General features: G+C 36.2%; 1 protein-coding gene across 1 annotated transcript; it reads left to right on the top strand.

Annotated features, from left to right (window-relative positions):
* The first annotated feature begins 219 nt into the window (after positions 1-219).
* LOC134846898 (uncharacterized) lies at positions 220-24,170 on the top strand. Its single transcript, XM_063864313.1, has 21 exons — positions 220-873; positions 3,562-3,668; positions 4,447-4,526; positions 4,927-4,976; positions 5,257-5,407; positions 7,307-7,615; positions 7,774-7,795; positions 8,006-8,083; positions 8,174-8,719; positions 9,131-9,260; positions 11,246-11,554; positions 11,903-12,010; positions 12,340-12,414; positions 12,742-12,916; positions 14,933-15,124; positions 17,343-17,482; positions 17,775-17,954; positions 18,384-18,660; positions 19,023-19,144; positions 22,634-22,811; positions 23,686-24,170. The coding sequence occupies exons 1-21, from the start codon at positions 235-237 to the stop codon at positions 23,838-23,840; spliced, it is 4,023 nt and encodes a 1,340-aa protein (XP_063720383.1). The 5' UTR covers positions 220-234; the 3' UTR covers positions 23,841-24,170.
* Positions 24,171-26,609: the final 2,439 nt, after the last annotated feature.

Raw genomic sequence — 26,609 nt, 5'->3', positions numbered from 1 at the left:
TACCAAAGACTAATGTTTTAACAAAACGTTTCAATGTGATGTTTGAATCATGACTTAAGTTTCTCGAATCAACGTCAAGTTATGGGTTCTAATTAGGATTAGTTATTTTATTTAAATAACTTTTTTATTACTTTATTTGTGCTAACTCTTTACTTAGTTAGCAGTTTATTGTGTCAGAAGCTCCTGCTCAATTACTACTGTAAATTGAAATCAGTTTCATGATTTTTTTGGAAAATGAATTCTGATCCCCTTTCTGGTCTCATAAATTTTGGTGAAGAAGGGGATTCGATCGGTGCGCCTACACAACGAAGACGAAGCCGCGCTAACAGTTTCAGAATTCTAATCGAAGATGAACCTAATCAGGCAGAGAATGAAAGTAGCGGAATAAACATTGACCAGTGGTCTCTTTTAGGTGCAGAAAATGTTGACGACATCCAAAAAGAAAATGTCGACGACTTGAGTAAAGAAAATGTGGCTGAATTACATAATGTCGAAATATATGATGACGTAACTATATCGTCATTGGATACGTACAGTTTACCAAGTAATGCAGACGACGATGATGTATCAATAAGTTCGTTGAGCACGAGTAGTTACGACAACAATTCAATTTCATCCAGCTTGACGTCTCTGAATAGCGACCACCAAAGGCATACGTTACAAGATATTCCTGTGATAAGGCATACGACAATTGTTGCTTCCGAATCAAACAATCATGTGAGGGGGGATTCGGTGACGAGTGAATTGGAGACGAGGGTAAATATGGAGGGGGTTGTCATTCCTGGCAATGGGGCGGGGGATGAGACGCCGGAAACAGTGACTCTGTTCCAGTCTGAAGTTTGGGAGATGGAGAGTTACCAGATCGAAAATATGGTGAGACTTGAAAAAGTTCAAATATTTCGAAATTATATAAGATGCTTAAGAGGATTACGTCAACTTTTCCTCAAATATGTAGTAAACGAAAGGCCAGTGAACAAATATAGACATCACTGCGTTGAATTATAGACAACCACTAAAGGTCTGCCTAAACCACACATAATTTGATGTGTCATTCAGGCGGACCTTTATGCAAGGTGATGTTTATATTTTATTATAACACTGTTTTTAGAGTTACCCTTTTTGAATTTTTGACAATGATTTTTACTCCTCAGCCACACAAATTTTTCAAAAATTGCCCAAAAACGGCTTTTTTGACTGTTTTTTCAAAAATTTGCCTGCGGCGCACAAAATTTAGCCAAAGTAGGGGCAAAACAGTGCTTTGGGAGAGCTCGAAAAATCAATTTGGTCGACCTAAAAAAAAAAAAGTCGTCAAAATTTTGGAAAATTTTTTGAAAATCCGCCCCCCCTCGAGAAAATCCTAGATCCGCCCCTGCACACAATGCTTTTAAACATTTTTCTTCATTGATATCTTTCTAAGACTTTAATTTGCAGTCTTACTTAAACTTGTTGTTGGTTTTTTATTCTGTATAGTATGAGCAATGATATCTCAATTTGTATTAATTAATAATTCGTTGGCAGACGCCAAGTACATAACTTTGGATTTTACTTAGCGTATAAGGAAATAAGTGACTTACTCAATTTCAAAAAGATGACTTACTCCTTATACCTGAATTGGCAGTCGGAAAATTCAGAAATTTGCCGTAATATACGAGCAGTCTTGTCGAGTTGTTTTCCATTTCTATTTGAGCAGGAAATAAACAATGTGAACTTGTTGTATGACAAATGACCGCGTGAAAACGATTTCCACTTTTCAAGTGGTATCGATCGGTGTCTGTATTTTTGTATATCGCATAGCCGTCGATATTATTTTTTGTCGCATGCAATTTCGTTTGTAGATTCGCTGAATGCAAAATCTGACCAGAAGCAAGAATAAACGTTTCTCAGGTGATACGCTAACGTTTTTTTTAGCTTGTAAGGTTTCTGTGCCAAATTTTCCTTGATAACTTTGACGAAGGAAATTGAACATAACGAAACGACTGGTGGCATCCCTCATGCTGGAGGCACCGAATGCTTGAAATTTATTTTGGCCTATTTTCAGCCAATCAAAATTGAGTATTCAAAAATCTTATGGAAATCGCAAAATCTCAAAGTAAGCAAATAAAACCAGGCCATTAGTGTTCGTATTGACCGATTATATAGCAAGCAGATGAATAAAATTAATGCCGGATCGAAGGCGGGTTGGAACAATTTTAATATTTATAGGATATCGATTTACGAAAAATGGAAAAACAAAACAACATCAATTATACCTGCACCTTTTATATCTGCATCTAGTACATTATCATTTTCTGTTAATATTGACTTCGAGTTTGTGAGAAAAAAAATTAGTCAATAAGAACGGTTAGCAATTTTGATTGGTTGAAATTTTTCCAGCATTCAGTCCCTCCAGCATGAGAATCCTCCCGAAGCGACTTAAGGAAAAGCCTTTTTCTGGGTTACCGCTCGACTATCATAAAGCTCGTGTACAACAAACTTTTTAGTCAACCAGCATAATTGCCAACTACGATAATTTTGATTGCTTGATTTCTCAGAAAAACGATACAACAACACTCTGTTCAAAAGGAAGCTTGCCTTTTTTTGGAAATAGAAAATTGAGCAATCAATTAGCAAAGGAAAATCCTAACCATATAAGAAGCGATCATTCACACCCCGACCTGCAATTGGGCAAACCGAGCACATCGCTGCGCAATTTATTGTTTCTGTGTAATTTAATTCGTTTATTTCGTTCAAAATCAAATTTGTCAAAACCAAAAATAGTGTTTTGTGTGTACATTTTTGCTAGTAGGTTTGATTTTCTATTTTTGAAGTTATCATGCGCGTCGAGTTTTATGCTAGTCGATGAGCCGATTTATTCTAGTCGATACGCCGCCCGTGTTCATTATCTGGTACTTTTTGTTTGGTCCCTCAAAATTGCTGTGGTCCCTAATAGAAACATTTTGCCAGAGAATGTGCTCGTTATGTGGGTTAATTTTCTCAGAAGCTTTTTAAATTCTCTTTCTTAGGAATTGATCAGATGCGGTTTTTCTAGTGGATATGCATGCGGTTGCCAACACCAAGGCGTAGGATGGAATCCCATACCGACTTTTGTTTTTAGGAAATAGGCGGGACCAATCATATAAACTAGTTTTGACACGGGACCAAACAATTAAACTAGTACCCATGATCTTATGAAAACAATTAAGGAGTGTTACGACTAGCATGTAAGTTTCAAAAATTAAAATCTTTTTGTTAAGCTTCTTAAATCTCAACACAAAACTCAAGTTTTGTCTAAATCAAAATTGTGATACACAAAAAAATGATATAAATTAATTTTTTTTTCACACAATCAGAAATAAGAGAAAACAGGTGCCTAAACTTCACGAAAATTACATTAAATTCAAAAGACATTTTTTTTGCCATTCCACTCAATACTAAAACCTAGGGCTGTCTTTATGTATTGTTTGAATACTCACAGGATGTACTTGTTTAACAGCATATCAGAAACAACAGTCATTTGGGTGGAAAATGTGTCTTAATATTTTTCAAAATGGGAAAATTTTGAGCTCTCTCCATGTATTGCAGGCCATCAGTCATTGTTCTTTCAACACAAGAGCTGCCTCTGGAGACTTTAAAGCAGTAGACGATGGATGGATTCTTTTGGTCAGAAAAAGAACATCGCTATACGCAGGGTAAATACTTATTGAAATTTACCCTATTTTAATTATTTACCCTGTAAATAATAGTAGGGTACATAATAAAGCCACATCTCGAAAAAACAATTTTCGGTGAGTTCAAGAAACGGGTCCGAATCAGTGATTGAATCTGAACTATTAAAATGCTGAAAGTCGGGCGACGGTGAAGTTGATTGAAGAAGGGCGAAATCTTTTATATTTCTGTTTGATTATTTGGTCTTCACTCATTTCATTGGCTGCCATTTTAACAACTTGAAAAAAAATCAGATTTTGGCCTCCATCTACAAATTCACTTGTTTTCTATCTATTAGACATGCGCTTATTTCAACTGTTTGCTAAAAACGCAACACCTTTGAGCTGTCTACATTATTACGCTCTAAGCCATCTTAGGAGCATCATTGTTAATTTTTGTCCAATGAAGAAGTCATCTGTACGAACAGTGAATTGTCGAAAAGTAAAATCTTGAGGTTAAATTTATTTTTAAAATTGCGAACTCGAAAAACTCTCCTCGAGAAAAATAGTTTGTTCTGATTATTACTTAAGAATAACTTTTTATTTGGTGGATCATTGTTGATTACTTAGTAAAAGAGAAATTGAACCATTACTTTGTCTGCTTCATTGATCGTCGGTTGGGTGCCTGGCCTTCCAACATCACTCAATTGCTCTCTTTAATCTCTTCTTCAAATCTAATTGAGAAGAGACCCTAAATCCTCCTTTGTAAATCCGAGGGGAACTGGGTTTCTTTTTGTTTGTTCATCTTCAACTTGTCTTTCAGGCTATTCCTGTTTGATGCACAGTTGGTGTTACACTCAGCAATTCCTCTGGAGACTCAGACTATCATCAACTGTGACGAAGGTATGCTTCAAATTAGTCACTTTGATTTAAATATAAGTTTGTTTGTTTGTTTTTGAGACTTACGAGTTTATAGAAGACGATACTCATGAGAGCCACAGACTCTCATACATGAAGAAGAAATAGTTCTGTATTTTGGACAAATTCAAATGTCAGTTATGGCGATTTTATGCTAAATAGCATTCATATATATAATATATAGATGTTTTCTTGACACTAAAGAATGTGTTTTTCTAAAAGCTGTTTATGAATTTACATTATTGACTCAAATGCTGATTTTTTTTAACGAAAATCCTTTTTTGAAGCCGAATTATAAAATATGTTTGCTATGTCAAATAAGTCACTTTTCGAATTGAGATTTTGTAGGTTTCTTGTTGAACAGCACATATATTGTTTGTTTTAGACTTGATCGGAACTGGACATCGGAAAGTAACCATATGCTATCACAATCTGGTAAACTTATTTTTAACCAATGCTTAATTATTTTTTTAACCAAATGCAAAACATTTCTGAAAGAATTAATCATGCATATTTAATGATGTGGTAGCTACTTTTGACAACTGAGTGTCGCAAGAATGACTCATTATATTGTATTTTATGTCCGGAATTTTAAAAAATCCGTTCATTTTAACAATCATCGAATTTATATCCTTACTTTAGTTGAAAAAAGTTCGAATCGAACTACTCTGATTTAGTCTATAGTTAGAGTTGAATTTGTTGCGTTGCGATTCAGGAAAGTTCGCGGATTGCGAGTGAGAGTGGCCTTGACTATGGATACTCCTCCTCCTCTGCCTGTAAAGCGGAGGTCATCCTCAGTGACAAGTACAAAGACATGGAACAGGACTTGTTTACGGCTCTAGAACAAATTCTGCAATTATACTCTGGTAAAGATTCCAAAATCAAACATTAAGTTGAAAAAATGACTCCGCTGAAAAAAAGAAAAAAAAACCAATTGAATTCTCTCTATATTTATTTTGTTTTTATCAAATCAAAACCCAAAAACGAACAAGGATAGTCGGTTAATGTGCAAATAGCACACAATGTTCCGAACATGGTCTTAAAAAATACTGCAAAAAGTTTTTTTTCAAATTAGTGTAGTTTTTTTCGGGGTGGTGTGATGCGTGATAAGGAGCAGAAAAACTAGAGATTAGGCATATTCGACATTCATATTAAAATAAGCAAATTGAAAAAAAAAACAATTTTGCAGAATAATAACTGGAAAACGTTAAAAAAATCAATTTTTTTTTTTTCAATTTTGCAGTGTTTCGTTGGAAAAAATTAATTGAGAAATTTCAGAAAAAAATCACAAAAAACCGTCATATCTCTAAAACTAAGAGACTGTGGGCCGTCATATTTTCCCACATAATTCGCAACCCACAGTTATTAACTCTGTAGCATTTACCAATGTCAGTGCAATTCCTTGTATTTAAAAATTAAAAACTAGAGTTGCCAGCTCGTTGTTACTTAACAGGTATCCATTTTTAAATTTATGATAAAAATTTCTAATTTTTGTTGTTTGCTTTTTCTAATCCTTCTTCGAGTAAGCCCCTTGTCTTAAGCAGATTGAAAAGTCTAGATCCCTGGTAGATTACTGATTGCCTTTCAAAACGTTTTTTCCTAATTGTTTCTTTCAGTAGGTTTAATTTACCCCTACGAGTTTCTCATAGTGGGTTTTCAAAACTGAATAACTTATTCAATAAATCTTCACTGTGAAGATTGTTTATCGATCATAGTAGGGATTTCAGTAACTCGTAGACATGAAGCTCGTGCACTGTTTAGCAACTGATTTTTCACGAAAATGTCTTCTGAGTGGTCACCACGTTTCTAAAATATATATTTCAGTATCTTTTTCTGAAGCATAAAAATTGACAGCAAGGAGGAAAAAAACTACAACAACCTTATACAAGAATGCCATACTGGATAGTTGTTTTGATGTTACTACGAGCGACTGTACGGGCTTTAATATAATGTATCATTCAACTCTCTCCGATGATTATTTGTGGTAGCTGATTTTGCGTGGAAAACAAAAAAAGAAGAAAGTAAAACACACCCGAATACAAACCTCCTCTCCATTTTTCAAATGTTCTGAACAAAAATGAAATGCCGCCAAATCTACTATTTTATTTTCAAAAACAACGCTTCAAAAAATTACTCTTCGAGTCACCGATGTCATGTTATCACAAAATTGTTCTTATAACGTAATGGTAGCTGAGTAGCATGATGTGCGGAGCGATTAAAATTGAAGTGGTGCGTAGAGTTAATTGATTCAACCTGCGTTTATTTTACATTATTGGTAAGTAAATGTAACGCAATAAACAGAAAACGCTAACAACATTGCAGATAAAAAAATTATTGGCAGAAAAAGGTAGTCGAAGTGGCCTTATAAAGAAAAACGTCTTTATTTAAGCGGAAATGGTAGAAGGAATTGTCATTATGCTTTGAATTTTTCACTTTGAAAATACCACAACATTTTCTCTAAATTGCTTACTTTGAAAGTTTCCGTTTGATATTCTTTTTGGCCTATAATTCTCATTAAAAGTTAATACTTTTCAATCTGTAGTTGCATTTTGTAATATTTGTCGCTTCGTATGAAAGTTACATATGGCGATTCTAGAGGTCTGCTAATGCTGATTTAGTACTACTTTTTTCACTATTGATTACAAGCTTAGTTTTCTTTTTTCAATTTGAGATGACCCATGAGTATATCAAATTATCTCAGTGTCTTTAGTGTGTAATTTGATGCTGATTTATGCTTTGGTCACAAATTGAGTTTCCATTTTCAGCAAAAACAGCCCCCGATATAATAATGTCATCAGACTGGCATTCAAAAAACCGCAGTTGGGTCGAGCAGTTTACAACCAAAGCTCAAAATATTCAATCAAAATTGATCCCACAGTCCCAAAGCGCCATGAGTGAAAATTCAGCCCAAGGCCGCTCCGAAACTGACGGTCAAGTGCCTAGCGTGGTGTTGCGGCCCACCAGTCCTGGTTATGAATCACAGCCTGGAAGGAGGTTCACGTTTAACGAAACTCCGAGAAGAAAAGAGGAAGGAGCTTTGTTCGCGCCCGATCTTACACGAAGACCCACTACCAGTTAGTTATGCTTTTTTTCATTTTCATGTTTTAAGCGATTTTTTCAATATTACGAAATGAAGGTCTGTTCATTCAAGGCAAATTACAAAGTAACCGGGTATCTTTGCCTCTAGCTGGTTCAATGTTGTCATCATATAGTGAATGATGGTTTGTTTCAGATTTAGTCTCATCTCACAGCAGGTGAGTTATCTTCGCTGTACTCTTTTTGCGAGCGAAAAAATAAATAAGAGAGTTGGTCAAAAATGACGCTTAAGTATGATCTAATTTATTTATAATATATCGATTTGAAACTGTCACGATTTGAAAACGAAAAGTTAGATAAAGGAAAGAGAAATTAATACTAGTTTTTTTTGCCTTTTTTTGTGTATTTTAAGCTATGAAACATTTCAGGCCAACTTCTCCAAATCGCCGCCCCAAAATCTTCAGAGAGCCTGAAGTGCAAAAATACGTCGAGTTCAGAAGACTCAAGTAAGTTTAAGATCCATGGGCTAAATTTCAAGGAAATAAAATTTGACTATTCTCAGTGATTTGACAATGTAACATGACTGTTTATTGCAGGGTATTTGTCACAACATTCAACGTCAACATGCAAACATCCGGAGACGAGAACGTGCCTCCAGTAATGGGACTCCGTCAAGTAGTCAAAGACTGGCTCCAAGTTGACCAAATGTCCAGAGATCCCCAGGACATCATGGTCATCTGTCTGCAGGAATGTGGAGGCCTCAATAGAGCTAAAAACTTCTTCTCCAGTCAAGACGCAAAGATCCAAAACGACTGGAAACGTGCAATCTCAGAAGTCTTGCGGCCTTTGAAACTAGAATGCTTTAATGAAAACAACGTCGGATGTACTTACATGTTGGTCTACGTTAGTAGCTCATATATTAAAGACGTTTCATTGCATCACAAAGCGGACTTGCCTTTGGGATCCGGAGGCTGGACAGCGAATAAGGGAGCTACTCTAATTCAGATAGGAATCCAGTCAAGTGCGCAGATTTTTTCATTTGTGGGCGTCCATCTAGCTGCACATGATAATGCCCGGGAAGCGAGGATGAAACAGATTGACAGGATATGCGACGAGTTTCAAGATCTACTTTCAAGAAGCAGGTTAGTTACTTGTATTATTTTCAACCCTTATTTTTTCGAAGGTATTCATTTTGAACCCTGAACTTTGCAGTGTTTTCGAAAGTATTCAATTTGAACCCTGATTTTTTCGAAGGTATTCATTTTGAACCCTGAACTTTGCATTATTTTCGAAAGTATTCAATTTGAACCCTGATTTTTTCAAAGGTATTCATTTTGAACCCTAATTTTCCCCTAAGTTCTACTGCACGTTTTGTATTTTTGTTTTCAATTCATCGCTCTCAAACTATGCCTAGAGACAGCATATGACCTTTTCCAGTTTCCGTTAAGCTCAATGTCATCTTCTTTGTTCATTAATGAAATGCTGAATGTTTAAAGCTTCAGCATTTCCGCTTAAAGCTGAATGTTTAAAGATAGATGTCTGAATGTTTAAAGCTTCGTGTTCTGGATGGGCGACTTCAACTTCAGGACTGCCACCAGTGACCCTATCATCACTGAGTTTGACTTCCTCCTCCTCAAGAACAAAAAGAACGAACAGTTCTCCGACTATCGATCCAAGGACGAAGTTAGTATCCAGATATTTTTTTGCTTCTTTTGGTGGAATTCTTGATCTAACGCACCAAGAAGATTGTAATATTATTAAGAGTAATGAACGTAGTGAAGACTCTTAAATAGGTCTTAGTGTGTTTTTTCAGTTTTTTTTTTAAATTTGTTCAAGCTTAATTTTGACTTTTCGCGGTTTGACTTCCATCAACTCAGTGCATTTCCATTGTTAAAAGGAAGGCAAACTCCTCTATCGGACAGGAAAAGTGTAAAGGTCTGTTTCTTTGAGTTCATTTCTCTTTTCCAACTGTCAGTTGGCAATGTTAATTTCTTATGAAATCATAGCATCATGGAAAAGGGGTTTAGTTCAAACAAAAGTGTTCTTTATAGAGAGGCGCAATGCATTTTAACGTACCTAAACTAATTTTTGGCTTAGAAATTTTCGCAAGTTTCAAACATTCAAAGTTTTTTCGCAATGTGAAGCAATGACTGATATTTTGGTTATAGTAACGGAGTATTGCGACCAATTGATTTGCCTCAATTAATTTTGGAATGACTTCTCTGTCGAATTTGTTCACAGCCGCCTTTTAAATACCGTTTGTATTCGAAATTTATTTTTGATGCTGATTGTGAGTTCAGTAACACCGATTTGGGTTTTCAGTTATTTCATTTTTTTAAACACGCGTGCTAGCGAGAACAGTGTTATACGCGAATCCACGTTTTTCTACATCAAATCACATAAATTAGTGCTCAATTTACTGACACGTTTTCTGCAAGCTTAGCATAGCAGCTTAATAGCATGTGTTCTATCTATCCAACTTATTGATTGCTAGTGTTGAAAGTTTCGAGTGGAAGTGGCTGAGTGGCGTGGACCTTAGACTATTAGTCTGAAGGTCTGCAGTTTGATTCTCCTAATGTTTTTATTTTATTGCAGCTAATCTTCAAACTTTTTGGCCGTTTCGTCGCTTGTGTTTGTGAAGTGTAGCTTCGCATCTGTGTATTTTTTTTGCTTCTTTTGGTGTCAAAGGTTTTGGCTTATAGTTTGTCGTCTTATTCTACTCACTTTGAGTCGTTTAATGGCATAAGTGGCTTCTGCGTGTTGAAGAGCCTTAGTATTTTGAGTCTCAAATGTTTGATAGCTAAGATTTTTATGGCAACTCTTTTGTTTTGGCGCAAATAGTGTCTGATCAAGTTTAATCGGGATAGTTAACGGCTTCGTAAATTTTGTTTTGATGCTAATTTAACAGATGCAGGTTACCTAATTGTCATGGTTTCCTCAATGAGTTCATGCAAATTGAAACCAACGTATGCAGTAGTGGATTTAGGGTGGGTTGGGGCGGACTTCAACTTCTATGTTATTAGACCCTCTGCCGACCCAAAGGTTTCCCTCTTTGTACTATTTTGAAATATTATTTCAAGCCCGAGTGGTCCTAAAATGTTTCTAAAGGCGCCTTTTGCGCCAATATTATTTAATTTTGAGGAAGGAACGCGCGATTTTCTTAGATCGACCAAATTAATTTTCTGAGCTCTCCGAAATCACTATAAAGACCCTATTTCAAGAACTATAAAGACCCCCTCGAGAAAATCCTAGATCCGCCCCTGCCTATTTGCATCAAATTTTTTGCGCAACAAGCAAAATTGTGAAAAAAAACGAAATTAAAAAACTTTCAATAACTTGTTTTTGTTCTACAATTTTCCAACTGTCTGTTGGCTATGTTATTTGTTGATCATTTTGCTGCATAAAATTGACTGTTTAATAGAATCTGTGTATAGTATGATGTATTGTTGGCTAGAGGTATTATATCTCCAAGCTGCCGTGGCGGGGGGGGGGGTTGAGTCCGGCACATGACAAAAGTTTTTTATATTTCCTTTTTTTATCTGTACTTCCCTTTCTTTACAAGAGCATAGCGTTAGATGATCCTTAAAAACAGTTAGAGCTTATTTTGGCCGTTTTTTGCGACTGTGTGTAAATATCTTTAATTAAGTTACATTCTGTTTTTACTATAGTGGAAGCAATGGAGGCTAGATCCAGAAGCGGAAAAGAACTTCTTCTACAACATGAGTGAGTCACACATCACTTTTGCCCCCTCCTACAAATTCCAAGCAAATGAAACATCCTCAACCGACCTCTCAACGGGCCTGGAGATCCTGCCATACGTCACAACACACAGACCTTCGTGGTGTGATAGAATATTCTACTATGCGAAAGAGGGATATAATTCGGACTCCAGGCCGCTCCAGGTGACCAAGTATGACTGCGAGTTCAAGTGTGTCCTGTCCGATCACAAGCCAGTCTTCGCTACCGTCTTAGCAGAGGTCAGTTCCAGGTTCATTTTGAACCCCCGTCGGGAATTTTTTGGACAGGATTTCTCCGATTGCTTACTTGATTTTAGACACCTTCAAAAATTACCGTTCAATGAGGCCCAGAGTGGAGAGGAGACTAGATCGCTGATCTCCATTCGCATTTAGTCAACTGATGAAAGTTAAAAATGAAATAAAAAGCTTTTCGAAAAATGCATCCAAAATTGAGTGAGCGTGACTAAGCGATTTGAGCGTGATGTGGCCTAATGTTTTAACTGATAATCTAATTGATGCTTTTCAAGCTTAGATTTTGCGACAGATTGTTGATTTTATTTTATTATTATTGATGAGATTTCGTTATAGATTGAGTATCTAAATCTGGAGAAGAAGTCGAAGGAATTGAGGGAGACAGAGATCCACTTCAACTCCATCCGACCAGGTGCAGACCTGGACCAGGCACTACACAACATTGTAAGTAACTAAGATCGGTAACACAGACAGTTCGCGTTTATAGACACTCTGTGTCCGAAATTTCGAATATCATCGAAACTTTATTTATATTAAGACAGCATGTGAAGTTAGTAATCCGCAATACAGTTCAAATGCTGATAAATTTTCCGTTACGAGCATATGGGTATGAAATCGGCTATCAGTTTGGTCTGCTGATTCAACGGATTCCATTTTACATGTTAAAAGGCTTGTCTGGATTTCAATAACATGCTATTACATTTTTGTACGTCGAAGTATTCCACAGTTTAGCTTCCTAATGAAGAATATTTTCAAAATGTTGCCCTTTTTAGCCGAATGAGGTGGAATGCTTCAAGATGCAGAGAACATACCAGATAGACAGTCACCTCACTCTCAAAGATGACGTAGTAAGTGGTCGTTCTGTAAACATTTTGGCCCATTTCCAACCCCCCCCCCCCCGTCCTCCTCTTGATGTTCTTAACTAAAAAGGTTTCAGCGTGACCATGTGAACAAATTTCTACATTTATTGCATGCAAATTGCCGTGTGAACAAATTTTGAACAACTTTATGCTGTAATTTTTACGAAGGTGGGTAGGAAACTGGAAAAGCGTCCAAACTTTCTAAGTAATTGTTAAGTTACTTTTTATGATACCTGGAGTTGGAACTCCCGCATTTGCGCTTGGGTATTATATGGACTTGTCAGATGTTTTATCAGACTTTTTGTGTTGTTTCAGATAGACGTGGTGTTTCTGTTCCGCTGTTCGTGCGGAGACAGCTGCCGCTTCTACGACATGCAGTTTGGGGCCAAGGACATCAAGGAGGACAGGGAACTGATAGAACACGTGAGGACCCACAACTCACCAGTCTCATTCGTCAAGGTCAACCAACACTACGGCAGAATCACACGAGGTAAAATAGAATGTTGTTTTCTTTGCCTTCAATACAATTGAGCCGTTACCAAACTACTCAGAAAATCAAGATGGTCGACCTACAAGAACCGCCCTGATACTACTGTTGTGGTTATTTCAAATTTTGCTTTTACTTTAGATAAAAAAAGCTTTTTCATATACCCGCGTTATCATGATTCGTGATTTCTTGTGAACCAAGAGTATTTTCATTGTGCACAGGCGAAGAGTAATGTATTATTAGGAAGAATTTTCTAAAAATCGAAGCGTAGTGTAATATTACGAAGATTTTGTTTCAACCTAAGTCGCAAATAAAACTGCTCATTTGGTGGCTCTTTTGGTATATTTCAAGTTATTCATATTTAGGCCTATTTAATCTAATCGTTGGCAATTTAAAAGCATCTTTTGCTGCTTTATTTTTGGCTAGTGTTAGGCACTGTTTGACAAAAAGATATTTTGAAAATGTATGTTTTTTTTATTAGGGGTATTCCCTAAATTTGGTAGAAAAAGTTATGGCCTCAAACCACCCCATTTTTTGACATCGCCACTGCCTACCCTGCCAAATCGGAGATTAAGGGTTACATCGAAAGAAAACAATCAGTTATGCGAATGCTCCCTGTGCAAGTGGTTATGCCCTATGTTTTTTAAAAAAAATGGCCTTAGAAAATGTCCAACTTTTGAAATTAGCCCGTTTTTTAGAAACTTCTTTTTTTATCTTTAAAAAATAATCTGTTGATTCTGAGGTTGATACTTCATTTAAACTAACGTGGTGCTTAGATTTTCCCTGCGCAATCATTTTCATGCTTTGTATTTGAAAAGCTGATATGGACTTTGGAAAAATCCATTTGAAATTTTCGTAGTTTTTTTTGAAATTTCATCACCTTTCTCGAAAACTACTAACTAAATCTGATGTCAGGGCTTTCACTCTAAAAATCAGGGTCGGGACGTCTTCTCTGCATAAGAGGCTATTCCCAAGCTATATTAGAGAAAAGTTTATGGATTCGGGAAAAGTCAAGTTTTCGATCGTTTTTTGGAATCTTTTTTTTTCCGAGAACTACCTAGTCAAATCTGAGATAGTCTTCAATTGGAAGAGCGAATAGTAGTTTTATCCTTTGAATAAGTGACCTATCTCTTACTTTAGCAGAGAAATTATATGGGTTTTGCGTAAATAGATGCGAGGACGTGGTACTCTAATCAACAGGTCGAAACTTCAAATCCGGAACATTGAAATAGTTTTTTTTGGTCGAATTTTTGCTGCGTAGCATTGCAATTTATTTTTTCTTGCGATAAGCAAGGGTACTACAATCGGGTAGTAGACTTTTTTCCGTAAATAACTTTTTTCACAGAATGGTCAATTTTGTAGGAATGGTATATTTCAAGACTTGCTCAGTTTGTTGAAAATTCATATAGAACCGAAAATTCATTTAGGTAGGGATTTGGTGGATTTCGTTTTATGCAGTAGTTTTTTTTTTCAAAAAATCTTAAAAAAATGTCGATTTTTTTCGGATTCGTGGTTTTCGACCCAGTTTTTGTCGGCTGTACTGTGTCATTTTGTCAAGTCGGAGTTTGAAGTTTTTTGTTTCAATTATACGTTTTCGGCTTATGTTTTATTGGCTTAGTCCATTTATATTGCGTAGTGACATTCAATTCTTATACTTTTTTTTATCTTTTTTTAAAAAAATTTCTGCGGCTCTCATCTCTATTTCTTTTGATTAGTTTCTCATGCTATGCATGTGTTATATCGCCAATAGTGCCACGTTTCGCTTCGCCTCTGAAGGTGCAGGTATTTGAGTGCGAAGATTTTATTTGTTATTTTTTTTGGGATTTTGATTGCTTTTTGAGAAAGTGTTTTTTTGGGCTCATCTACAAGTAGTGATAGCCATTCAGTTTTGTATCGCAAATGATGCGGAGCTATGCTTCGCCTCTGTGTGATTACCTTGAACACCTTAAGAGCGTAAACCCGTTTTAAAATAGTTCTTCACAGCAAGTTAGTGAAATGCATAGGATGGTGTGTTTTTAGGTTGCAATACGAGTATTGGTTTCGACCTGCAGATTACAGAACGAAACATACACGAGTTGTACAAACTACACAAAAGGCCTTTTGCGAAGCTAGTGTCTGCCTCTAAGAGTGGGACCAAGTTCGAACAGCTACAGATTGACCTCATCTTCTGCCAGTATAGAGTCAACGACCACACCAAGGAATGGTTCAAAGGTCTGTGTATTTGAAGATTGAAAATTATTTCCCTGGTTCATTAAATACCCTAAAAAGATGCTTGCTTGTTATTGACGGACGAATTGGTCTCAAGTTGCGTTGTCCTTTTTAAAAACACTCGGCAACCGTTTATTCTCAGTTGAAAAGGCCCAATTTTGAAACATGTGGCATGCCTTTTTTTCTATATTAACTTTTTCGTTAATTACCTTTTCGATAAGCAAGGGTATTGCAACCGGGTACTAGACTTTTTCCCGTAAATAACTTTGGCCACAGAATGGTCAATTTAGAAATGCTAAATTTCAAGACATGCTCAATTTGTTGAAAATTCAAATAAAGTACCTCATCTAGGTAGTTAAATTGATAGGTGGAGTACGTTTGAATTGTTTTTTTTTCAAATAAATTTATTGAAAAAGTGTTGATATTTTTCGGATTCGTGGTTATCGGCCTGGTTTCCGTCGCTTCTTTTTTCGTTTTTTTTCCGCTTAATATCATTTTAATTATCTGGTACTCATTTGTATCAAGCTAATCTGTAAAGCATGGATTTTGTTTTAATTGTCTTTTTTTATCTATATTTACACAAGCATACATAGCTTGTGTTATAGTATGAATTTTCTTTTTTTTCCAACCTAAGTCGCAAATATTAATGCGATGCAAATGTTGCGACAAAATGTGTGTCGCAACAATTTTGATCTAGCTAGTAAGTTCAGCCAATGCTATGGATATTAACATAGACTATTATATTAGAAATAGCACTTTAGCTTCAAGGTATCATGGTTCTGTAGCGTAGAGGAAGGGAAGGAGACCAGCAGCAAAAAAAGAGGTTTCGAACCTGGGCAGGGTCGGATTTTTTAATTAACTTTTTCGTATACTAATTAAAATGCGTCAGCCTTAGAAATAGAGGCATCTTAGTTCCTAAATTTCTTTTCAAATTGACTGACACTGATAATGCGTCATAATTGGCTTGCGTCACTGAAGAAATTTTTCAGACTCAAAGTTTTACTCATTCAGTTTTTTCCAGTAGTGTTATCGGTCATATTTTTGCTTGTGTATGCGAAGTGCAACTTCGCCTCTGTGTTGTAAGTTGTAATCGTAATTTCACCCCGTCTAAATTTTCTTCTTCTAAAGTCTAAAGTTTTTTTTCGACTAAATGGTTTCGACTGATGTTGCATCGGCTTAGTCAACTTGTATTTTGTAATTTCGACGGCAATAAATTCCTGTTCGACAAAATTAGGTATTATGAAAATGTATGGGATAGGGTTTTTCATTCGTATCTTTTTAAAGCTTTCGAAATTTTTTCACATTTCAAGAAAAACTTAAGTTCAGTAGAAAACTACTCTATCGTATCAATGAAACGAGCGCATTCTCCCCTGTGTGCCTACGTAATACCTTTGTCTTTTTCTTTTACCCTAATGTCTACAGCCTTCGAAAAAGTCTGTGGGGGAATGTTTGACCCATTTTTTTGGATTTTTTCGTCTTAAAAAGTACTAGCCAAAATCTGAGATTTTGGGTTCAACGGAAAGAACGCGTTATGGAAAGCTCACCTGCAAATTAAGCCCATTTTTATCTTAAAAGTTTTGGCCGTCGAAAAGCAACAGAGTGTGTGAATTTCTTCAGCTCAAGCGGCTACGCCCAAATATTTTTACACAAAGGTATGAGTTGCAAAACATTTATTTTTTTTGAGCATTTTTGGAAATTTTTGACTTTTCTCAAAAACTACCCTGCTATTTCTTAGGTTGAATTTTCATGTTCAATCGAGAAACTCGATTTTGGTTATTTTTTTTATTTTTTTTTAAATTTAAGCGGCCGCTACCTTCTCATTGTAGAAAAAAGTGATTTAGTCTTTTTGATTTAAAAACTTAATGAAAATTATGAACGTTATGAAACTTTATCCTATAAAATTCGAGATGAAGGTTTATCGAAAGAACCGAATGCGAGAAATTTTCCGGCGACTCTTTATTTTTGTGAGGAAAATTTGATGTATTACGCATAAGTAAAACAAATTCCAAAAGTATCAAACAGCTACCTCCAAGTTTTACTGGGCCCCTCATTTTCTTGTTTTGAGTATACGAACGTTTTGGTTTCTTTAGTTTTTTTCACATATTTTTTTCGACTTACTTTGTTGTGTAATGTTTGTATTGTATCGCTTGTGGTGCGAAACTCAGCGTCGCCTCTATGTAATAAAATTCGAGCCCATATTCTTAGGCTTATTTGTGTGCAGGTGCTGACAGGTACATAGCAGTGAATCTGAATGTGAAGACATACATGCATGGCCTGTCTCCCACCGCCCTCTGCTTCATAGAGAAGCCACTCTGCCAAACAACCATGGCAGAAGTCAGCGAAATCGTCACACACTCCCAGGCAAGTTATAAGTAACGGGCTATAGTTACGAGCTTTTTTATTGTGAGCGGCTGAGAAATCCCACCTGCAATTAAGAGATAAAGACAAACTCAATATTTACGAATGCTAACGTGCAATTTTTGGTTAACTATTTCATGTCTTAATTTAACTTTTATGGTTTGACGAAGTTGCCAACACCTGTTTGCGGGCATTTGTATTTTTTCAATCAAATTGAATCATGAGTAACTGTTTCGCAAGTATTTGATATGGTCCACGTGTATCTTCAAAGTGAAAGAAGAACTTATGGTTTTAGACTGTGCTGAGACCTGGCAGTGTGATGGCAAGTGCAGGTGCGGATAAAAGTAGTGGCAGACTTTCCACCCTCCCCACATTCCCAGTTCTAGACTGTCCCAAGGAGATAGTGAAGGCACTGGATGCATTAGTGCACTTCATTGACTCAATTCAGAATCAACACCGCAAGATGAAGTTTGTAGTGAGTACTGTTGGTTAATTCTGCTGACGAGGTTCTGGCAGAAAATTTTCATCCAATGGCAAACGTGTTTGTTACTCGGTGTTATCTTCTTTTTGAGTTTGACTGTGTCTTAAAAGGCATTGTAAGGCATTTTCACTCTATGCCTCAACTTCATTTCTAATTTTTTTACTGATTACTTACAATACAATAATATTTTGTATGAGATTTTCATGTCCGATGAACGATCTCGAAGTCCATTGGAATGTCTTGAAATGAAGGGAAATTGATGCTAAATTTTACTTGGCGAATCAATTAGTGCATTTTGAGCGAAGGTTATGCTGGAAGGGTCAAGGGTTAGCTACTCTTGATCCTGTCCGAAACGTAACAATGCCGTTTAAATGAAACCTCAGTTAAAGTCAAGGGCAGTCTAAATTTGCTATTTTGCTTCAGACGAGCTTGTTCGTTGGCAAGAATATAGACCTGTCCGAACCAGCTCCACCTTCTGCTGCTGCAACCCACCTGGCCCTAGACGTCCCAATCTACTCGGATTTCGCCTCAGATGTAGTGGACGACTCAACAGACACTGACTCTGTAGACGGGGTGAGGGAGGTTGTAGTGGGGTCAAAGGGTGACACTGACCCCAAGAGTCAGGAGTACCTGGACGAGGCCATAGATTGGCTGACAGGGGTCACGAATTACAACAAGTCACCATACCAAACAGAGCAAGGTTAGTGTAGTCACTATTAATTTAAATACATTGATCGCATGTTTTCAAGGTTTGCGAACTGATTCTGATTGGATTATGGAAAGACGTCGAATTTCCCATTCCCGAAAATGAAGAAAATATTTCTCTGCGACCAAAATTGTGCGACTATCAATTAAGTCAATCTATTCATAAAATTTGTCAAATTATTGACGCTAGTTCGCAATAATATGGTCTGACCACGAATTTGAAAATATTTTGCTGATATTTGTGTGAGTTTAATGGATTAAAAGACGCGGGGTTATAAGCTTGGGAGCTGAATATTCAATGTTAGTAATGTAAGTTGAAGCCATTTGTTGTGATGCTTTGAGGATGATCCGTTTCAGAGAATGCTAACTTCTTCCTGGGTCTGTCTGCAGCACTGCTACTCTACTTCAAATCCATCGAACACTCTCTATTCGGCAAACGAACACTACCCACCATTCACGAGCAAACTACGCATGTACAGGTATGGTACAGACATTCAGAATTCACTGTGACTCGCTTTCTTTCCTTACTTACAAGGGCGTTATGTTGGTGGATGCGTAACCATTCGGGGGCTATTTTCACGAGCGAAAATTCTCAACTAACTAACGCCCTTTAAGTAGTCCAAAGCTGACTGAATTTATTGCTAATTTTTCCCCGATTTTTTTTTAGCTCTGATTGGCTGACAAAATTTTTCGCGATTAAGGAAGTCCCCCTTTCGACAGCAATGAAAATTTTTCATCGGTTTAGCTGAACGCGATTCGGCTTACACGGATTTCAAAAGCTGTCTGTCTTATTTATCGAATTTTGTTATCGTTTACTGATGATACTGGATCCAGTTCACCGATTATGGTCAGGGTTCCCAATTGGTCTGTATTTACCGACCTGGTCGGTAATGTCAGTAATTGGTCGGCATTTTTAATGAGGTCGGTGTTTTTTTTCTCAGCTGACGTTTCTTCGACATCCGAATCGAATCAACGACACCTGATGGCTGATTAAACCCTGGATTAAGATATTTGTTTAAGTTAAAGATATTTTTTTCGTTTGTATGAGTTGAAATGTTCAAACAAAGTTTGTTATTCATCTTGTGTCAAAAATTATGCGAGGGAGAAATGTTTTTCTTTTTGGTCTGTAAAAGTCGGTCTTTTGAGACTTTTTGGTGGCCGGTTTTTTGCTGACCGAATTGGGAACCCTAATTATGGTTCCTTGTTTACACAAGCATAGCTTGTGTTATAGTATGAACTCTTTTTTTCCAACCTAAGTCGCAAATATTGTTGCGACGCTAATATTCTTGCGATAAAATGTGTTCATTTTGAAAGTGTTTATTTTGATCAGTAACCAGCTATTAAGTACAGCCAATGCTAAGAATATAAACACCGGTTAATATTGTTCCAAATTTCGTAACGAAAGTAACAGAATAATTATGCTCGGGTCGGTTTTTTTCTTCAGACAAATTTAGACTTTTTACTAGCCATTTTTGACAAAAGTTATTTCACCTCTGATCATGTTTCGTAAAATTACGGGGGTTTAAATATTGCCTTTTTGGCCAATTTGGGACAATTAACGCGCGATATATTTCAGGCTTTTAACGCGTAAGCGGAGGTTTAATCAGTCTTAGAAATCATTCCAGACTGGTTGAAGGAAGCTTATTTGCCATAATTGATTTGTTACTAGGAGTGAAATTTATCACTTTGTACTTTATATGGCGTGTGGGGGGATGATTTGCACAAAAATCACATTTTTTTTTAAATTTCATTTTATTTTAATTAACATTCAACTTTTCCATGTTATTGCTGCTCCATAGACCTTAAAATGCAGTCAGAAAATTCTTGGCTTTGCTCTGGTACGAGCAGTTTTGTATATCAAATAGCACTTTAGCTTCAAGGTATCATGAATCTGTAGCGCAGTATTATGGAGGAGACCCGCAACAAAATAAGAGGGTAGAACCTGGGCAGGGTCGGATGTTTTTAATGAACTTTTTCGTATACTAGCTAAAATGCGTCCGCTCTAAAAAGTAAGGCATGTGCAATTGATTTTTTTAAAGTTTTTCAGTATGACTGTTATTGCTAATGCGTCTTAGCGTTATCGGTCATATTTTTGCTTGTGTATGCGAAGTGGAACTTCGCCTCTGTGTGACACAATTGAATTAATGAGCGTATAAGTCCAGATTTTTGTCCTACCCAACTCGTAAATAAAAGCGCTCATTTTGTGGCAATTTTGCTGGCCTAGCATTAATAATTAAATAACATCTGGTGTATCTGCTATGTTGATGGATAGTATTTGACGTTGGTCAAGCTGCCATTGAATAGATGCGATGACAAGAGATTCCTAATTTACAGGTCGGGGTTCGATTCTGGCATAAGTCAAAAGTTTCATTTTTCTTATTTTACTTCCTGATTTTACTGATTCCTTACTTCACTTGTTCACCTTTTTAGAGCTTCTTTTCGCAATTTTATCGCTTGTCTGCGAAGTGCCGCTTCGCATGTGTGTTATTACGCAAGCAGCGCTTGTGTTATAGTATGAAATCTCTTTTTTCCAACCTTAGTCGCAAGTATTGTTGCGACGCAAATACTGTTGCGACAAAATGTGTTCATTTAGATTAAGTACAGTCAATACTACGGATGATAACACAGACTATTTATTACAAATAGCACTTTAGCTTCAAGGTATCATGAATCTGTAGCGTAGTATTATGGAGGAGACCCGCAACAAAATAAGAGGGTAGAACCTGGGCAGGGTCGGATGTTTTTAATGAACTTTTTCGTATACTAGCTAAAATGCGTCCGTTCTAAAAAGTAAGGCATGTGCAATTGATTTTTTTAAAGTTTTTCAAAATGACTGTTATTGCTAATGCGTCTTAGCGTTATCGGTCATATTTTTGCTTGTGTATGCGAAGTGGAACTTCGCCTCTGTGTGACACAATTGAATTAATGAGCGTATAAGTCCAGATTTTTGTCCTACCCAACTCGTAAATAAAAGCGCTCATTTTGTGGCAATTTTGCTGGCCTAGCATTAATAATTAAATAACATCTGGTGTATCTGCTATGTTGATGGATAGTGTTTGACGTTGGTCAAGCTGCCATTGAATAGATGCGATGACAAGAGATTCCTAATTTACAGGTCGGGGTTCGATTCTGGCATAAGTCAAAAGTTTCATTTTTCTTATTTTACTTCCTGATTTTACTGATTCCTTACTTCACTTGTTCACCTTTTTAGAGCTTCTTTTCGCAATTTTATCGCTTGTCTGCGAAGTGCCGCTTCGCATGTGTGTTATTACGCAAGCAGCGCTTGTGTTATAGTATGAAATCTCTTTTTTCCAACCTTAGTCGCAAGTATTGTTGCGACGCAAATACTGTTGCGACAAAATGTGTTCATTTAGATTAAGTACAGTCAATACTACGGATGATAACACAGACTATTTATTACAAATAGCCTTTTAGCTTCAAGGTATCATGGATCTGTAGCGTAGAGGTAGGGAAGGAGACAGACCCGCAACAAAATAAGAGGGCTCGAACCTGGTCAGGGTCGGATGTTTTTAATGAACTTTTTTGTATACTAGATAAAATCCGTCTGCTCTATAAATTGAGATATGTTACTTGGTAAATTTCTTTTTTTTTCAAATTGACTGGCACTGCTAATCCGTCATAATTGGCCTGCGCACTTAGCAATTATGTAGACTCATAATTGGCGTGCGTCACGTGAGAAATTTTGTAGACTCAAAGTTTTACTTATTCAGTTTTTCACAGTAGCGTTCTCGGTCATATTTTTGCTTGTGTATGCGATTTGCAACTTCGCCTCAGTGTAATTTTTACCCCTAAGAATGGATTTATTCAACGGTTAAGCATACACAAGTTAAGCTTATATTTTAAAAACATTTACATATAAGGATATTTGAATAAATGTGAAAGGGGAGCTAGTTAACAAGTTGCATTTATTTTACAGATAATTTATTCATTGTTGTTGTATTGTTTAGCTTCTGGAGAGTGTGAAGGTGGCGCAACACAACAAATTGTTGATCGGTTACTTCTTCGCATTCCTTGCCGAGACAGTAATGCCTCTTTACTTGCTCCAACTGAACTCGCACATCTCCCACAAACTCATCTACTTCACTCGTGCAGAGGCACACTTCAGAGATGCACTCGACACATTCAGTGAGTAAAAAAGCCTGATGAAAGTTTTTTGGCTGATAATAGATGAATTTGGTGCCTGAAATTAGGTTTGATGATTAGTTTTATGGCTAACAACATCGTTCGTCAAACAACACTGTTGTATTCAAGTACCGATTTTTTTGGCAAAAAGTGTTAAAAAAAGCATAGATATATCAGTTTTGGGAAGTGGAATAAAAAGAATTGTAAAAAATCAGGTTTTATTCACTGTCTTAGTTCTCAAACAGCAGCTGTTCAAGCAAAAAACTTTTTGTGGTCGGTAGTAGCGTTGCATTTGTTGGTTCTATCCTGCCTAATTGGGAAGTCGCAATTAATGGAAAGAGAAATGAATCGGATTAAATGTGATGCTCTAAAACATAGTTTGAAACACTAGCTCAGCTAGCATGATGAAGGAATTTAAATTATTATGGATTGAATTTGAAGGTTGATTTTTTTAGCCAGTGGGAATGAAATCACCCCATTTGTATTCTTCATAAAAATACATTACCACTCCCTTCCGATCTGCTACAGATATCCATTCTAGGTTGTAATTCTTGGTTTTACAAAAGTTCATTTATCACCAAGTTTTTTTCGATACCCAGTTTTGATTGGCAGCCAGCTTCATCCTAATGGGAGCACCGAACTATCAAAAAATAACTACACTACGAGTTTGAAATATTTTAACTCAATGATACCAAATTTTGCAAATATTATCCAATGTTTCGGGTTGTTAGGACGCTAAGTTTATATTGAACTTGATTATTGAGAGCATTTTTTTTTGCTCTTCAAACCAAATTATTCTGAATTATTTGCAGCTGACTTTGTTTACAGCTGTCTGCGAACCAAACTTTCTTCTTAACTAAATTGCGCGTTCTTTCAGAAACCACCCTCGTAGAAGCCTGTTTCACCCCCTCTGATAGTAACGAAGAATACGATGCTCGAATGCAGACAGTTGAGGTGCTGCTGAGAAGGCCCTCGACGATAAAGGGAACCCGCGGCTCTGTTAGACCCCCGCCACTCATCGACCTTTCGTGACCTTATAAATCGGAACTACTCTATTTTTCTTAAATATGCAGTTGAAGTTTGAAAGGATTGTACAAATGAATTTATCAAAAAAAGTTAGCGAACTATTTTGATAGTTCGATTACTTTTCTTCAATCTAAAGTATCAGGAATATTAATCTACGTTTGACATCTATTGTTTTTTTTCCGATGGGCTCCTGATTTTAGAGGTTCAGATTTAGTCACATCGAAAAGATATTGTAAAAAGTATAATTGACACATACCATTTATAATGAAATATATCATGCAATATCACTTATGCATTTCCATGGAAATTACCTCTAATTGAAATGTTGTTAACTTCGTTTCACCAAAATGAGAATAAAGTAGACCGTTGCAAGTGTTCAACGGCTGTAGAAATCATTGTAATTCAAAAAACAAAGGTGAACAAGACGGCTCGTATATCAGGGCAAAGCCCTGAATGTTACGACTGCCCCTTATGTAGTCCCGAATAGTTTCTGGTAGATAAAATGTTGAAGAGCTATAAATTGTGAACAGGACGGCTATGTTGAGCAAAAAATATACAATGCGAAAACAAAACTGCTAATGTTAGGCGAGTCTTTTGAAAATTATAATGTAAATTTTTGATAAATATAAAATCGTTTTTTAAGTTAGGGCAGATAATTTGAAACCTTCTGAAGGATGTTAATATCGCTAGTTAAAAATTAACTTTGGTATTTCTACAGATCCGTTATAGGGTAATTATATAGGGAAGAGGCAAATTAGTTCCAAGTCAAGTTTAGACAAATTGTTCCAAGTCAAGTTTAGACAAATAAAATTGTTCGAAATCAAGTTTAGACAAATAAGCGGTCCAAATTGGTCAAATATATGGTCCAAATTAACTAAAAAATTGAATCACCCTGTGCTTGAAATTGTGTTGATGGGATGTTTGCAGAAAAAAAATCTTTAACGTTTAAAATTTTTAACTTTCATGGACGTATTACTTTTGAACATGTATCAGATACCTTAAGGAACAGAAGGAATTTCAGGGCTCCACCCTGATAAAAAACAGTCTTGTTACAAATTCAACATTCTTGTTTTTTTAATAACACAGAAAATTTTGGCCTATAATTAAAAAAAAAATTGAAGAGACCAAAATATTTGTGATTTTATTGTTTTCTCAAAAATTAAACTACCAAATCTGAGATTTTTGTTTCAATGAATAAATCAAATTTTAAAAGCTCTCCTTCATAGGCTGCTACGCTCAAATTTTTTCACAAATAAATTTACTTTGGATTTTTATTTTTTTTTGTTTGACTGTTTTTTGAATCTTACGGTTTTTCTCAAAAACTAGCCTCTCAAACCTGAAGTTGTAGGTGCAATGGAAAAAAGGGTAGTGCAAAGCTCCCCTGTATAAGCGTCGACTCACGGTTTTTTCGAAACAAGTTATTTGCTCGAAAAAGTCAATGTTTTGATTATTTGAGCGTTTTTTTCCAAAATTTTTGAGTTTACTGATTATTTAGCGTTTTTTTTCCTAAACTTTTTGAATTCAAGCAAAAGAACAGGTTGCGGGAAGCTCCTTTGCATACGCGACTACGCACATTTTTTTACACAAAAATTATGGACTTCGGAAAAGTCAACATTTTGACTTAGTAACTTTTTTTTGAAATTTTTTGATTTTTCTCGAGAACTAACCTGCCGAACGTCGGTTTTTGGGTTCAATCGAAGTTAAAGGTTGGATGAATATTTTCTCAAAATTTTCATGATAATTATCCTACCAAGTTTGATATTATAAGTTAAATCAAGTAGAGAATTCATAAAGATAATTTATTTTAGTAGAGATTCAACTAAGATTTTTAGCAAAGAGCATTTGTGAAATTACGCGTTTCGGGTCATTAGTATAAGAATTTTAAATTGTTAACGATTTTGGTCCCTTGGGTGTCATTCATGAAAACATACGAAAATATTTGGCTCTCCAAGTTTTTTCATATCAAAATTTGACATTATCATTTTTTAGATTACAATGTCATTTTTAAAATTTTCTGAAAAACTTTTAAAAGAATTAAAGTGGGAACAAAATTGATACAAATTCATCAAAAAGTCATGAAAAAGCATGCTGGTGCCCTATTCAACAATTTTTTTATGAGGAGTATTGTTTTGATGGGCATGGCTAGCTCGTTGCCAGGCAATCTAGGAATTTCTCGAGGTAGGGCGGATTTTCAATAAAATTCTAAAAATTTTGTGGACCTTTTTTTTAGGTCGACCAAGTTGATTTTTTGAGCTCTCCCAAATCACTATAAAGACCTAATTTGACCAATATTTCTGCGCTGCAGGCAAATTTTTGAAAAAACAGGCCGAAAAAATGTGTTTTTAGGCACTTTTTTAGACACAATGCGTTTTTTGGTGCGCGCTCGACCCTCAAAATTATTGTATATTGGCGCCAAAGGCGCCTCTAGAAAATTTTAGGGTCCGTAACCAAAAATGAATATTTGAAAATAGTACAAAGGGGGGACTCTTCTGGGTCGGCAGGGGTGGAATCCCTGAGGGGGCGGCGTCCGCCCCCCCCCCCTCCCCTAAATCCGCTACTGCTCGTTGCTGTTACTTATCGTAGAGGTTGCATTTGTCGTCTCTAGTAGTAACTATGACGTGGTTTGTTTGGGTTTTTGTTGTTGTTGCGGTAGCTAGACCTAAGCTCGAAAGCGGCGAAACAAAAAGAACAATTATAGAATGGGAATAACAAAAAAAAAGATTAGTGAGAAAAGTTGAGGTCCTTAGGTCAAACTTAAGTTACGTTTAGTTCAAA

This window comes from Symsagittifera roscoffensis, chromosome 5 (assembly GCF_963678635.1).
Source record: "Symsagittifera roscoffensis chromosome 5, txSymRosc1.1, whole genome shotgun sequence".
NCBI classification, from domain to species: Eukaryota; Metazoa; Xenacoelomorpha; order Acoela; family Convolutidae; genus Symsagittifera; species Symsagittifera roscoffensis.
This window is presented reverse-complemented; position numbering and strand designations above follow the sequence as displayed.

Coding starts and splice junctions, on each gene's coding strand:
- LOC134846898 (XM_063864313.1), top strand. CDS start 235: ATGAATTCTGATCCCCTTTCTGGTCTCATAAATTTTGGTGAAGAAGGG. Junction 9,261..11,245: donor ACTATCGATCCAAGGACGAA/GTTAGTATCCAG, acceptor TTTTTACTATAG/TGGAAGCAATGGAGGCTAGA. Junction 18,661..19,022: donor ACCATACCAAACAGAGCAAG/GTTAGTGTAGTC, acceptor GATCCGTTTCAG/AGAATGCTAACTTCTTCCTG.